This window comes from Rhea americana, unplaced genomic scaffold (genome assembly GCF_003343005.1).
Source record: "Rhea americana isolate MKP2758 unplaced genomic scaffold, rheAme1 scaffold_627, whole genome shotgun sequence".
NCBI lineage: Eukaryota > Metazoa > Chordata > Aves > Rheiformes > Rheidae > Rhea > Rhea americana.
Window position 1 is genome coordinate 1 of NW_028186787.1, and position 11,655 is coordinate 11,655.

Sequence of the window (11,655 nt, forward strand, 5' to 3'; positions counted from 1 at the left end):
GGTGACCCAGAGGGGACAGACCAGGTCTGGCTGCAGGGCCGGGCTGAGCAGGGCGCGCGGGGCTCCCCTTTTTGCAGCCCGTCTGTCCCGCTGACTGGCCCTGCGACGTCCACGCCCCGGCGCCGGCACCGGAGGGGCCGCCGGCCGCGCAGCCTCCGCAGCAGGTCGACGTCCCGCCGAGGGAGCAGGACGTCCCGCTCCAGCCAGGTAACCGCGCTGGTGGGGGGGCCGCAGCGGGCCGGACCAGCGCCCCGCGGTGCTGCGGAGGGCGGAGGATAGCGGGACGTGCAGGGAAAAGGCCCCGTCCCCCGTATCCGTGCTGTCCTGCCCCAAAACACCCCCTCCAACGTCGCGCCCTTGCAGGTGACCAAGCAGACGGGAACGCCTTCGGCACGTCCAGCACGGAAGAGGAGCCCGACGCGGCGCCCAGCGCCCCCGACGCCGGGCAGGTAGGACGGCGGGGGGCTGAACCGCCTCGGGCGCTCCGCTGCGGCTGCCCTGGGGAGCCGGGGGTCCTGGGGAGCCTCCCCAGGCTTTGAGGGGGGGGGTTGACCCCCCCCAATGGCTCAAGACCCCTTTGCTTTGCGGTTGCAGGCGCCGGGGACCCCGCAGGCTGCGCGGGCGCCCCCGGGCCGGGCGTCCCCGCCGAACGGCCCTGCGCCGCCCCGCGACCTGCTGACGGCCAGCTCCTCCGCGTCCAGCCTCAGCTCCTCCACGGTACGGCGCCGGGGGTGGGGGGCCGCGCTGCTGCAGGGCTCGGGGGTCCCGGCCCCCCCCCCTGACCCCGCGCCGCTGCCCCGCAGCTCAGCGGCAGCCTCATGAGCCTGTACAGCGACGGCGAGCTGGGCAAGGTGGCCGTGCGGGGCCGCGTCCAGTTCGCCCTGCGCTACGAGCCGGCCGCGCGGGAGCTGCACGTCCACGTGGTGCGGTGCCGGGAGCTGGCCGAGGCCAAGAAGCAGCGGTCGGACCCGTGAGTGCCCTGCTCCGCGCCGAGTGCCCGAGGGCGGTGGTGGCCTTCCCAGCCCTGCGGTGATGCCTGGCGATGCCCTGGGTGGTACCCAGCTGCCGGCTCCCTTTGCACCCCCTTCGCCTCGGTTTTTTTTTTGGCTCCAGGTACATCAAGACCTACCTGCTCCCCGACAAGTCGAACCGCAGCAAGCGCAAGACCACGGTGCGCAAGCGGAGCTTRGACCCTGTCTTCAACGAGACCCTCAAGGTTTGCAGCCCCCTCCAGAGTGGTTGGGGTGGTGGTGGGACCTCCTAGGAAAGGATGGTGGGGACAGCACATCTGCACCCTCACTGTGTCYCTGTCCCCTCCCTGGTCAGTACAAGCTGGAGAAAACGGACCTGCAGGGCCGGACCCTGAACCTGTCCGTGTGGCACCACGACAGCCTGGGCAGGAACCTCTTCCTGGGCGAGGTGGAGATCGCGCTGGGCGCCTGGGACTGGGCCAACACGCAGCCGGAGTGGTTCAACCTCCAGCCCCGGGTGAGCAACCGTAGCCTGGACGCCCAACTGCTCCCAGACCCCCCTCCCCCGTCCAGCCCCCACCTTGGCTCCCCATAACCTTCTCCTCCCTCTGTGCCCGCAGACACCCATCTCCGTGGATGAGCTCACCAGCCAGGGCAACCTCAACTTGGCGCTGAAGTTCATCCCCGCCGGCTCCGAAGGTGAGACATGGCCACGGGGACATGCTGGCATGGGGCACGGGGGGGGCGAGGGGACGAAGGGGTGGGGGGGTGCACCCTGCCCTGACGCCGCTTTTTTCCCCGCAGGCGCGGGGCTGCCGCCCACGGGCGAGCTGCACATCTGGGTGAAGGATGCTCAGAGCCTCGTGCCGCTGCGCCACGGCACCGTGGACGCCTTCGTGCAGTGGTAGGGCGGCGGGGGCCCGGCGAGGCGCTGGCATGGCGGGGTGCCGCCGCCCGCGCTCAGCCCGCTCCCGTCCCCAGCTACGTGCTGCCCGACGACAGCAAGGCGAGCCGCCAAAAGACGCGGGTGGTGAAGCGGAGCCTCAACCCCCTCTTCAACCACACCATGGTGTACGACGGCTTCCAGGCCAAGGACCTGGCGGAGGCGTGCGCCGAGTTCACCGTCTGGCACCACGAGGCTTTCTCCAAGCGCCAGCTGGGCGGCATCCGGCTCAGCCTGGGCACAGGTGAGGGGAGGAGGCGCGGGGAGGGGGCCTGCCGCCGCCGCCGCGCCGGGCGCTGACGCCCGCCGCCTCTCCGCAGGGAGCAGCTACGGGCTGCCCGTGGCCTGGATGGACTCGACGCCGGAGGAGCGCGGCGTCTGGGGCCGCCTGCTCCAGCAGCCCGGGCGCTGGGTCGAAGCGCTGCTGCCGCTGCGGACCAACCTCGTGCCCCGGGCGTAGCGGGACTGCGGCACCCCGGGGCCGAGCCGAGCCCGGAGCACCGCCGCGGGGGCGCGGGAGAGGGCTGGGGTCTGCGCCCCTCTCCGTCCCCGCCTCCGTCCCGGGCATTTCTGCTGCAATGAAGTGGCACCCGAATGTGCAGCTGGCAGCTCTTTATTCCCGGGGGCACCGGGTACCGGCTTCTCCCTCGGGCGCCCGGCTGCGTCCTGCTGCTCCCGGCCTCCCGGCTCAGGGCCGTGCCCTCCGTCGGGGCCGCGTGCAGCCGTGCCCCCCCGGGACGGCAGCCCCGGCGCTCCGGCGGGCTGCGCAGAGGCGGCCGGGTCCCTGGCGCGGCCCCGCGCTCCGGGCTCACTCCGCTTCCCGCTGGGCGAGGGTGCGGCGATGCTCCAGGATGGCTGCCCACAGGCGGTACGCTGCCCCGCGCCTGCCGGGGACGCGGGCGGCTGGGCGCGGGGCCGGAGCCGCCCGTGCTCCCTCCGGCGCCCGGCTCCCTCCCTCTGCCCGGCAGAGCTGCCCCGGCTGGCGGTACCTGATGCCCGTGTAGAAGAGGTCGTCGCGGGTGGCACAGTCCAGCAGATCCCGCAGGGTGAAACCGTGCTGGAGGAGCTGCAAGAGACGGGCAGGGAGCACGGCGGGTGCCGGTGGCGCGGGCATGGGGCAGCGCCCGGCCGCCCCGTGCCGCCGGCCGCCGCGCCGAGGGGCTGCAGGTCCTACCGTGGCGACAGTGGCCTGGTCCGTGCTGTGCCGCTGCAGCCACTCGACGAGGAGGGGGTCCGCCTGCCCCTGGCAGGGCTCGGCCGTGCCGGCGGGGCGAGCGACGCTGCCCGACCCTCGCCGGGTCCCGGGGGCTGCCCCCGTGGCGGCCGCCCCGGCGTCCCCTCCGCGGTGCCCGTGGGGCGGGGGCTGGCAGGGGGCCGGGGCGTCCTCCTGCGCTGGGCGAAGCGCCTGCTGCACCAGCCGCTGCCACTCCTGCTCCTTCGCGGCCAGCTCCCGGAGCAGCCTGCGGGCAGAGCAGCGGCACGGACCGGCACCCACGGGCCGTCCACGGGCCAGGCGGCTCAAGCAGCAAGGACCCGGGAAGCCCTACCTGCCCGTCTCCACGCGGAGGTGGCGGAGCTGTGCCACCAGCGGGGAGGGACCCAGCAGCGAGGACGTGGGGCCCGTCTGGGTGCTGGAGCTGGTGCCCACTCCCAAACTGGCGCTGTCCCGCCGGGGACGGCTCCTGTGGCCGGCCAGCCTCGGCGGCACGAGGTCATCCTCGTCACTTGTGTCCTTGGCGCGGTCTCCCCCCAGCCGACTGGCCTTCGTTCCCAGGTCTGCTGGGGCAGAGGCCAAGGGCAGCGGTGGGCAAAGAGGCGCCGGATGGCATCAGCCCCCAGGGCAGCAGGGACGCAAGGGGGAGCTGGGCCAGGCTAGGGCTGCTCTGGTGCCACCTGGGCGCACCTGAACCCCTTCGCCCCTTTCCTGGCACCTCGAAGCTCCCCTGCCACCATCCCAACCCGGAGGCGGCCACCTTCCTCCACCCACCTGGCCATGGTGTGCCAGCTGCCCCCCCCCATGCCACCCACCTCGCACGAGCACYGTGAAAGTCGCCTGCACTGCCCGACTAACAGCATCGTCCAGCGCAAACATCCAGTGCGGCTTGATGTGATGCCGGCGCAGGAACCGTCTCACCTGGGAGGGGCAGAGGCCAGGGCATGGGCAGGGGAGCRCCGGCACCGGGCACCGCTGTGCAGGGTGTGACCGTGCTGGGGTGTCACCGGCGCCGGGGCGTCGTGAGCACCAGGGCAGCACCGGCACCGGAGCTCTGCTGCGCCGGGCACCGCGGTGCCCCCTTCGCGTGCCGCCCCGGGCACTCACCGCCGCCTGGAAGTTGAAGAGGGGAGCGTGGAGGTGGCGGAGGCTCAGCCCGTCCGCCYGCAGCCGGGCCTGCAGCGCCAGGAGGTCCTGGCGGAGCTGGTGCTGGCTGGGGCACTGGATGTAGCTCCGCAGGCAGCTCAGCAGCTGGGCGATGTGCTCCGAGCCCAGCCGYGGGCCCTCCGCGCTCTGGGCGGGCAGGAGAAAGGCTCAGGGCGTGCTCCCCTCCTTGCCAGGGCCCGCCGGGCACCCAGCGCCCACCTGGCTCTCCTCCAAGGCGGCAGCRACGCCGGGCGCCTCGTCGGTGAGGATGCGGTGCAGCGTGGCCCGGCGCTTGCTGTCCTTGCGGAGCAGGAAGAGGTCCCCGCTCTCCTCGGGGGAGGACGAGCGCAGGCTGAGGTCGGAGCCGGCCGAGTCCTCGGGAGCCCTGGCGAGAGCTGGYGCTGCCCCACGGCCTCGGGCACTCAGGAGCGCAGCCCGGGGATGGCCTGGCATCGCCTTCCGGACACCGGCACAGCGGAGAAGTGTCGGCCCTGCCCATACCCGGAGCAACCGCCCAGTCTGGGCTGGGGGGGCTGGGACAGGGGACAAACCCTCCAAGAGACCACCTTGGCTTTCCCTCTAACCCCCGGTGCCAGCACTGGGGGAACTGGGGGATCAAACCGGCAGGCGCTGGGTACAGCCGAGGCCACTGGGTGCCCAACTGCATCACGAGCCCCCCCCCCCGTCCTGTAACGGGGAGGGAGGCAATGGGGAGGCTGCCCCGTGCCCACAGCGATGCCCACGGGGGGCATCGCAGGATGCAGGGCTGGGGCATGGCGGGGGGCTGCTGGGGCGGCAGTGGGGATGGGGACAGAAAGCTCGCGCCCGCTCCCGTGCCCCCCTGCCACCCCCCGGCGCGGCGATGCCCTACCCCAAACAGCTGCGGCTGGAGGCTGTGTCGCTGGAGCAGCGCGGGAGCAGGGGGCTGCCCGCTGCGCCCGCCGCTCGGGTGCCCTGCGTGACGGAGAGACGTCCCTGGGTCCCCTCGGTGCCCCCCGGGTCCCCGCCCGGCCGTGCGGAGTCGGGGGCATCGCCTGCCGGGGAGACGACGGAGAYGTACACGGTTACTTTGCAGCTAGCGCCGGGCAGCCCCCATCCTGTCCGCGCTCAGCACCCCCAGCCTCACCCGGCGCCCCGCGCGGGCTGCCCCCTGCCGCCGCCTGGCTCCTGGTCCTCCTGCTGCCGGCCGAGGCGAGGAAGGGCTCCCGCAGCAACGYGGCTGCGGTTGCCCGCTTGGCCGGGTCGGCCTCGAAGCAGCGCAGGATGAAAGTCTTGGCCTTGTCTGACATGGACTCGGGCACCTCGGGGTGCATCTTAAACATGCCCACCTGGAGGAAGAGCACATGGGGGGTTGTGAAGGGACCAGCCCTGCAGGTATGGGGCACCCACCCATCYCCAGCCCCACAGGTACCTTGAACATCGCAGCCTGGGGGCTGCCCAGCTCATAGAAAGGGGGCTTGCCCGTGGCCATCTCGATGATGGTGCAACCCAGAGACCAGATATCTGCTGGCTTCCCATAGCCCCACGGCCCTTGGTCGATGATTTCCGGGGCCATGTACTGCAGGGTGCCTGGAGAGAAGCCAAGGGGGATGAAGGAGCCAGCACCCATCACCCCACCGCTCCTCTGCCCCTCGTGTGGTGGAAGGATGCAGTCCCCAGCATCACCTCGTCCCCAGCATCACCTYGTCCCCAGCATCCTCCCTTTCTCCTGCCCCCACCACGGGGGAACCGGCCCCAGGATGCCCTTACCCGTGAAGGTCTCGGCACTGGGGCTGATCCCTGCCAGCCGCTTGGAGGTGCCAAAGTCAGAGATCTTCAGCACGCCGCTGTATGTGTTGATGAGGACGTTGTCTCCCTGGTGGAGGAAGGGCACTCCAGAATAAACCAGCAGCCAAGCCAAAGAGCTCCCAGGGCTTGACCAGACTGGGCCGTTGTGCATCGCCCCAGGCGTAGGCTGCCGGGGGACGCCCACCCTGCCAAGCTGCTCACTTTGATGTCTCGGTGCACGATGTGGTTATCGTGGAGGTAGCTCAGCCCRTCGAGGATCTGGCGGGTGTAGAAGACAATGGTGGGTTCGTTGTCCTTCAGGGGGCCCCACTTGGAGCGCAGCAGGGATGAGAGGCTCCCTGGAAAGGGGATGGGGCGGGGACCACAAGCTACATCAAGTCATGGCCCAACACCCCACACTGCAGCCGCCGTCCCTTGCCCGGGGGCGCGTGGAGCAGGGCAACCCTCCACGATACCCCAAGACCCGCCTGCCCAGCCATCCTTGGTCCTCGGGGCCAGGTGCACGGTGCCCCAGCGCTGCCCACCTCCCGGCACCTCCTCCATGAAGATCTTGATGAAGCCGCCCTGGCTGATGGAGCCCAGGTATTGCACAATGTTCCTGTGCCGCAGGTGCTTGTGCAAGGCGATCTCCTCGTGCAAGGGCTGCGAGTACCTGCACAGCAGGCACAGCGGGGTGACGAGAGGGTCCTGAGGGCCCCGGGATCCCCGGGCACAGCGCTGCGGGCACCTACCGGCTGTCACGCTCCGGGATCTCCTTGATGGCGATGCGCACCTGGTTGCTGAGACAGCGCCCGGCATAGACGACCCCGTACGTCCCCCGGCCCAGCACCACCCGCTCGCCCGTCTCCGAGTACTCGTAGCTGTACTGCAGGGAAAGGCACGTGGCGAAAGCCCGTGTCACCCGGCGCCCCGCACCGCCTGGCCCTGCCCGGGCGCCCGGCTCACCTCCAGGATGGGCTGCGTGGGGCTGGGCACCTCCTCGCCGCCCGCCGCCTGCTCGGCGAGGAACGACTGCACCAGGTTGCAGAACCTGCCCGGCGGAGGACAGCGGGTCCTGAGCGCCTGGGCACCAGCACCGCTGTCCCAGCGTCCCGCTCCCCGCCAGCGGCGCAAGGGGTGCCCGCGGCCCCCTGCTTCGTCCTTTCCTCCCAGCGTTGGGGTCTCTGGGATGTCCTCTGCTCAAATTAGCAGTGGGCTCGGGGGGAGCCGCACGCCCTCATCCCTCCCTGCCCAGCGGGGCGGTGGCGGGGGTCCCCAGCCCTCCCCGCTCACCAGCGGCAGTGCTGCTGGGACGGGAAATAAAGCTGGAAATCCTCCGCCGGGTGCATCACGTAGAGGAAGCAGCCCCGCTCGTCGCGCTTGCAGATGCTGGAGGGAAAGGAGCCGCCACGCCGTTGGCGCTGCCCCCCGCTCGCCCGGCCCAGCCTCGGCGGTCCCCGGCTCTGAGCCCCGCTGGCGAGGGGGACAGGGGACACGGCGCGGCTGGGCGATGCCGGCGCTCACCTGATGCCCCGGATGGCGGCGGCCGCGAAGGTCCAGCTGGACACCGCTGTCTGCGGGGAGGCAAGGGGGCAGGTGAGGAGAGGGCCGGCGGAGGGACCCCCCCCGCCCCGGCCGGCCCCGGCTCCCACCTCGTCCGAGGGGCGCACGAGGCCGAGCGTCACCGCCGGCTCCTCCGCGCCGCTCCGCAYGGCCACCTGCGCCGGCTGCAGGACCTTGCTGAGCGCCAGGATCAGGACCTGCGGCGACGGGCGGACGCGGCTCAGCCCTGCCCTGCCCGCAGGCTCCCTGAGCGCGGCCTGGCCCCGGCCGCCACCGGGATACCCGACCCGGCTCCGGTGCCTCCCCGAATGCCACGTGAGCCCCTCCCGGCCTCGGGTGCCCCGGGACGGGCCCCGCCGGGCCTCACCGGGCAGCGCTGCGCGGGGACGAAGGGCCGGCAGCCCTCCAGCAGGAAACCCAGCCAGAAGTCAGCCAGCTCCTGCCGGGCGGATTTCACCCGGGGGCTCTTCTGGAAGTGTTGGTAGAGCAGGAACGTCTCCATGACCGACACCAGGTACCTGTGGGGACGGCACGGTGGGGAGGACGCCCCCGGTGCCCCCCTGGGGACCCGGACGGCCGCTCTCGCCCGGGCAGGCAGCGCGGGGTGCCCGGACAGGCCGTGCCRTGCCGTGCCGTGCCGTGCCGTGCCGGGAGCCCCGGTGCTCACCAGCCCGGCGCGTTGAGCTTGTAGAGCTTCTCCGAAGCCTGGATGACTTTGCTCAGGTCGTTGGCCAAGACGCCGGCGCCGAGGCAAAACCCCACGTCCCAGTAGTAGTGCAGCTTCTCCAGGCTGCCCTTGCGGCCCTGCAGGCAGTTCAGCTTCACGCCTGCGCGCGGGGAGCAGGAGCCCGTCACCGCACGCCGCCGGGGCGCCAGGGCACGGCCCCTCCGGGGCCGCCGCGCCTCGGGACCCCGCGGCCTCCGGCCGGGCCCCGTCCCCAGCATCCCCGTCTGGAGGCACCTATTTGCCGGAGCTGCGCGGAGGTTTCGAAGCGGTGCCCGGCGGCCACGAGGAGGACGGCGGAGTTGATGCCCGAGTGAAGGCTGGGCTCCGCCTCGAAGGCTCTGCTGTACCTGCGGGGAGGCGCCGGGCGGGCGTCAGGCCGCGGCGCCGCCTTCCCGCCCCGCTGCCGCCCGCGGCCCCGGGCCTCACCAGTAAAAGGCCCGGTCCCTCGTCTCGGCGTCGGTGAAGCCCGAGCCGATGAACATGTCCTTGTAGATGCGGCCGCAGAGGCAGAAGAGGTCGGGCGCAGCCCCCTCCCGCCGCTCCACCGCGGGCAGCAGCACAGCCAGCGCCTTCTCCCGGTCCCCGGGCCGGTTGCGCCTGCGCAAACGGGCACCGCGAAGCCCCGGGGGCATCGCCGCGCGCCCCCCAGCCCCGGCCGCTCACCGCGTCAGGGCGAAGGCGTAGTGGAAGCGGACGTTGTGCTGCTCGGCCACGTCGCAGGTCGGCAGCGCCTGCAGCGTCTCCACCAGCTCGACGATGGCGTCGTAATCCTGCGGGACGAGGCGGGCAGAGCTGCGCCGGCTGGCGCGCGCGGGGCAGCCTTGCCGCCCCCGCCGCCCTCTCGGGGAGGCCGCCCCGGTCCGCGGCGCGCGCCCCGGCTCCCCGGGGCACGGCTCACCTGCACGTCGCGGTAGGACAGCAGGAGGTTGATGACGATGTCCAGGCTGAGCAGCTCCACGCTGTCCAGGCGCTGCTGGATGCGGGCCAGCTCCTGGCTGAGCTGCTCGCCCCGGTACAGCTCCCGGGCCCGGCGGATGTCGCGCCGGATCGTCTCCCGGTAATAGCCGCTGGGGGGGGGGCAAAGATGTGGGGCCTGAGCGCCCTGGTACCCGGGAGGGGGGTGCTGACCCAGCAGCATCACACCGCACCGGGAGGGTGGCAGCAGCGGTACCAGGAGTTGGTGGGGACGCCCTCGAGGAGCTTGGCGAGGCGGCCCGCCAGCGGGGCGAAGAAGCCCTCCGCGTTGAAGCTGGGCTGGAAGAGCTCCGTCAGGCACTTCGCGGCACTGGCGTCACAGCAGACCACCTTGTTCTGGGGCGTCACCATGTAGGGGATGAAGGTGTAGCTGCCGCAGAGGTCCTGAGGGAGGGGAGAAGGCGTGAGCCGCTGTGCCGGCTGAGCAGAGGACTCCTCCRCTCGTTTCATGACAGTCTTCTCTCTCCAAGCCCACGCGGCCCTGGCCGTGCAAACAGYCACCGCTGCTCTCTCTTCCATAACTCATCAGCAAGGAAAGCCTCACTAACTTTTCCCTGACTGCCATCATTACGCTCCAGAATGAACAGCCCTGAACCTTTTAAAAACCAGGTGCCCCTCTCCACGCTGCTGGTCCCAGGTGCCGGCCCGCAGCCTGGGGGGCTCAGTTCGCCCCCTACACCTCTCCCTTCCCGCGACACCGCAGCAGAGAGACGGCAGCAAGCACGAGGGAAAGGGACTTACCGAGTTCTTCTGGCAGATGTCCTCCTGCAGCGAGAGAGGCGGGGGGGGGGGAGAGGAGGGATTTAACAAGCTCCCCGGCCCAGCACAAGAAATCAGCTGCTTTCAGACTCAGGCATCAGAGCTACCTGGAAAACAGCCAGCTCCCGCCGGGACACTCGGCCGAGCGGCCAGTCGCCCCGCCGCCGCCAGCGAACCCGTGTGCGGACTGCCCCCAGGAGGGCTGGGAACGCGGCCAGCYGCTGCTCCGAACCGGCAACGCCAAAAGGCATCTCCAAACGGGGCGCTCCAGGGCTCCCCCCCTCTGCCCGGGACCCGTGTGGAGTYGGAGCGGCGTTTGGGGACGATTTGGATGTGCTCCCATCTGCATTTTTTCCGAGCAGTGAAAAACCCTCCCAGCAGCCTCTTTCCCGTGAAGGGTGTCAGCTCCGAGGCATTGGCTTTTCCCAGGCCAAAAGCGCCTGTCCCCAAATTCCTGGCCGATTCGGGCCGTGGGAGCGCTCTGTGCCCCGCGGTTGGGCTCCGGGTCCCCAACCCGAGCCGTCCCTTTGCTCCTCGCCCYCTCGGGCCCAGGGAAGCCTCTGCCCAAGCTGGATGCGACCGTGGGAACTTGGCCGAGCCGGGGGAGAGGCAGGCTCGGAGGGCGGCCGGCGAGGGCCGCGGCGCCCGCACAGCCCCGCGCCTCCGCAGCAGCGCCGGAGACGGGCACGCGGCGCTTGGCAGCCCGGGCCGAAGCTGGCTGGGGCASGGCCGCAGGCGCTCCGGGCGTTTCGGAGCTGCCGCCCGGCCCCGCACGGCTATTCCTGCCCGGGGAGCCCCGTGCCCGCTCACCTGCAGGGCCTGCAGGCTGGGCAGGTCCGTGTGGCAGCACAGCAGGACGTTGTTGGTCATGTTGAAGCTCTCGCGGACGCCCAGGTGGTAGAAGAGCGAGGGCTGGCAGACGGAGTCGCTCATCTCCACCACGGCCACGTCTGCGGGCAGGAGGGTGGCCACGCTCATGCACGGGGAGCACGGGACCCCAGGGCCCCCGTCTCCCGCCCGGYGCCTGGCACGGGGGGGACCAGCCACCCCCAGGGTCTCCGCTGGCCCCCTGGCAGCGGCGCAGATGGAAACCTCGCAGATAACCCCCCCCCCCTTCTTGCTCGGGGCAGCCAGCAGCAGCTGGGGAAACTGAGGCACGGACCCCCAGGCAGTCTGAGCCCTCGCGGGGGGCGCAGTCGCCAGCCCCGACAGCCCAGGCTCCTGCGCAACTCAGCTGAGGTCGGCTGCCGGRGGGGCCCAGGCGTCCCCRGGCCTTCGGTCTGACCCGGGTCAGYGCTCCRGCCAGGGCCGCGGGACCACACAGCCCGGCTGCCTCAGCCCCTCGCTCTCCCTCCCGTGGGGCCGAGCCCCGGAGAGCTGCGCGACACTCCTCGCCCCGTAGCCAGCCCGCGCGGCTCTCCCCTCGCCTCCGAGCCGGGGCGGCACACCGCAAGGACCAGCAGGCCCCGACCACGCCGAGCGAGCTCTTTCCTCATCGCTCGGTGCCCTGCTCCAACAGCCCCGGACTTCCCTTTTCTCCAGGGGCTGCGTTTTCACTTCCCCCGGCTCCCGGAGGGCCGCGGCCCCCCTG

The 11,655-nt window shown here is 71.8% G+C and overlaps 2 protein-coding genes across 4 annotated transcripts in view; one reads left to right on the forward strand and one right to left on the reverse strand.

Moving 5' to 3' along the window:
• Positions 1 to 77: 77 nt before the first annotated feature.
• On the forward strand, positions 78 to 2,515 carry LOC146587015 (synaptotagmin-like protein 1; the record flags this gene model as incomplete). The annotated part of the gene is made up of 10 exons (XM_085320295.1): positions 78 to 207; positions 364 to 449; positions 595 to 717; positions 804 to 970; positions 1,114 to 1,216; positions 1,327 to 1,488; positions 1,592 to 1,670; positions 1,776 to 1,875; positions 1,953 to 2,158; positions 2,235 to 2,515. Coding segments are annotated over 10 exons (1,296 nt in total), but the record flags the coding sequence as incomplete, so codon positions are not given.
• Positions 2,507 to 11,655, reverse strand: part of MAP3K6 (mitogen-activated protein kinase kinase kinase 6) — a 10,598-nt gene continuing 1,449 nt past the window's right edge. Inside the window, exons 2-28 of one of the 3 annotated variants that reach the window (XM_085320291.1) lie at positions 10,875 to 11,014; positions 10,047 to 10,070; positions 9,502 to 9,689; positions 9,229 to 9,397; positions 8,994 to 9,100; positions 8,757 to 8,927; positions 8,565 to 8,677; positions 8,271 to 8,430; positions 7,971 to 8,121; positions 7,693 to 7,800; positions 7,565 to 7,614; positions 7,334 to 7,429; positions 7,007 to 7,091; positions 6,793 to 6,926; positions 6,586 to 6,713; positions 6,263 to 6,399; positions 6,023 to 6,128; positions 5,685 to 5,842; positions 5,400 to 5,601; positions 5,145 to 5,307; positions 4,493 to 4,658; positions 4,235 to 4,420; positions 3,943 to 4,048; positions 3,462 to 3,690; positions 3,089 to 3,374; positions 2,904 to 2,980; positions 2,507 to 2,798 (exon numbers count right to left, since the gene is read on the reverse strand). In XM_085320291.1, coding sequence (XP_085176417.1) covers positions 2,723 to 2,798; positions 2,904 to 2,980; positions 3,089 to 3,374; positions 3,462 to 3,690; positions 3,943 to 4,048; positions 4,235 to 4,420; positions 4,493 to 4,658; positions 5,145 to 5,307; positions 5,400 to 5,601; positions 5,685 to 5,842; positions 6,023 to 6,128; positions 6,263 to 6,399; positions 6,586 to 6,713; positions 6,793 to 6,926; positions 7,007 to 7,091; positions 7,334 to 7,429; positions 7,565 to 7,614; positions 7,693 to 7,800; positions 7,971 to 8,121; positions 8,271 to 8,430; positions 8,565 to 8,677; positions 8,757 to 8,927; positions 8,994 to 9,100; positions 9,229 to 9,397; positions 9,502 to 9,689; positions 10,047 to 10,070; positions 10,875 to 11,014 — 3,716 coding nt within the window. In that variant the 3' untranslated portion in view covers positions 2,507 to 2,722. Of the gene's footprint in view, positions 2,799 to 2,903; positions 3,375 to 3,461; positions 3,691 to 3,942; positions 4,049 to 4,234; positions 4,421 to 4,492; positions 4,659 to 5,144; positions 5,308 to 5,399; positions 5,602 to 5,684; positions 5,843 to 6,022; positions 6,129 to 6,262; positions 6,400 to 6,585; positions 6,714 to 6,792; positions 6,927 to 7,006; positions 7,092 to 7,333; positions 7,430 to 7,564; positions 7,615 to 7,692; positions 7,801 to 7,970; positions 8,122 to 8,270; positions 8,431 to 8,564; positions 8,678 to 8,756; positions 8,928 to 8,993; positions 9,101 to 9,228; positions 9,398 to 9,501; positions 9,690 to 9,900; positions 9,977 to 10,046; positions 10,071 to 10,874; positions 11,015 to 11,655 lie in introns of those variants that run through there. The other 2 variants (XM_085320289.1, XM_085320292.1) reach the window with 2 other exon arrangements.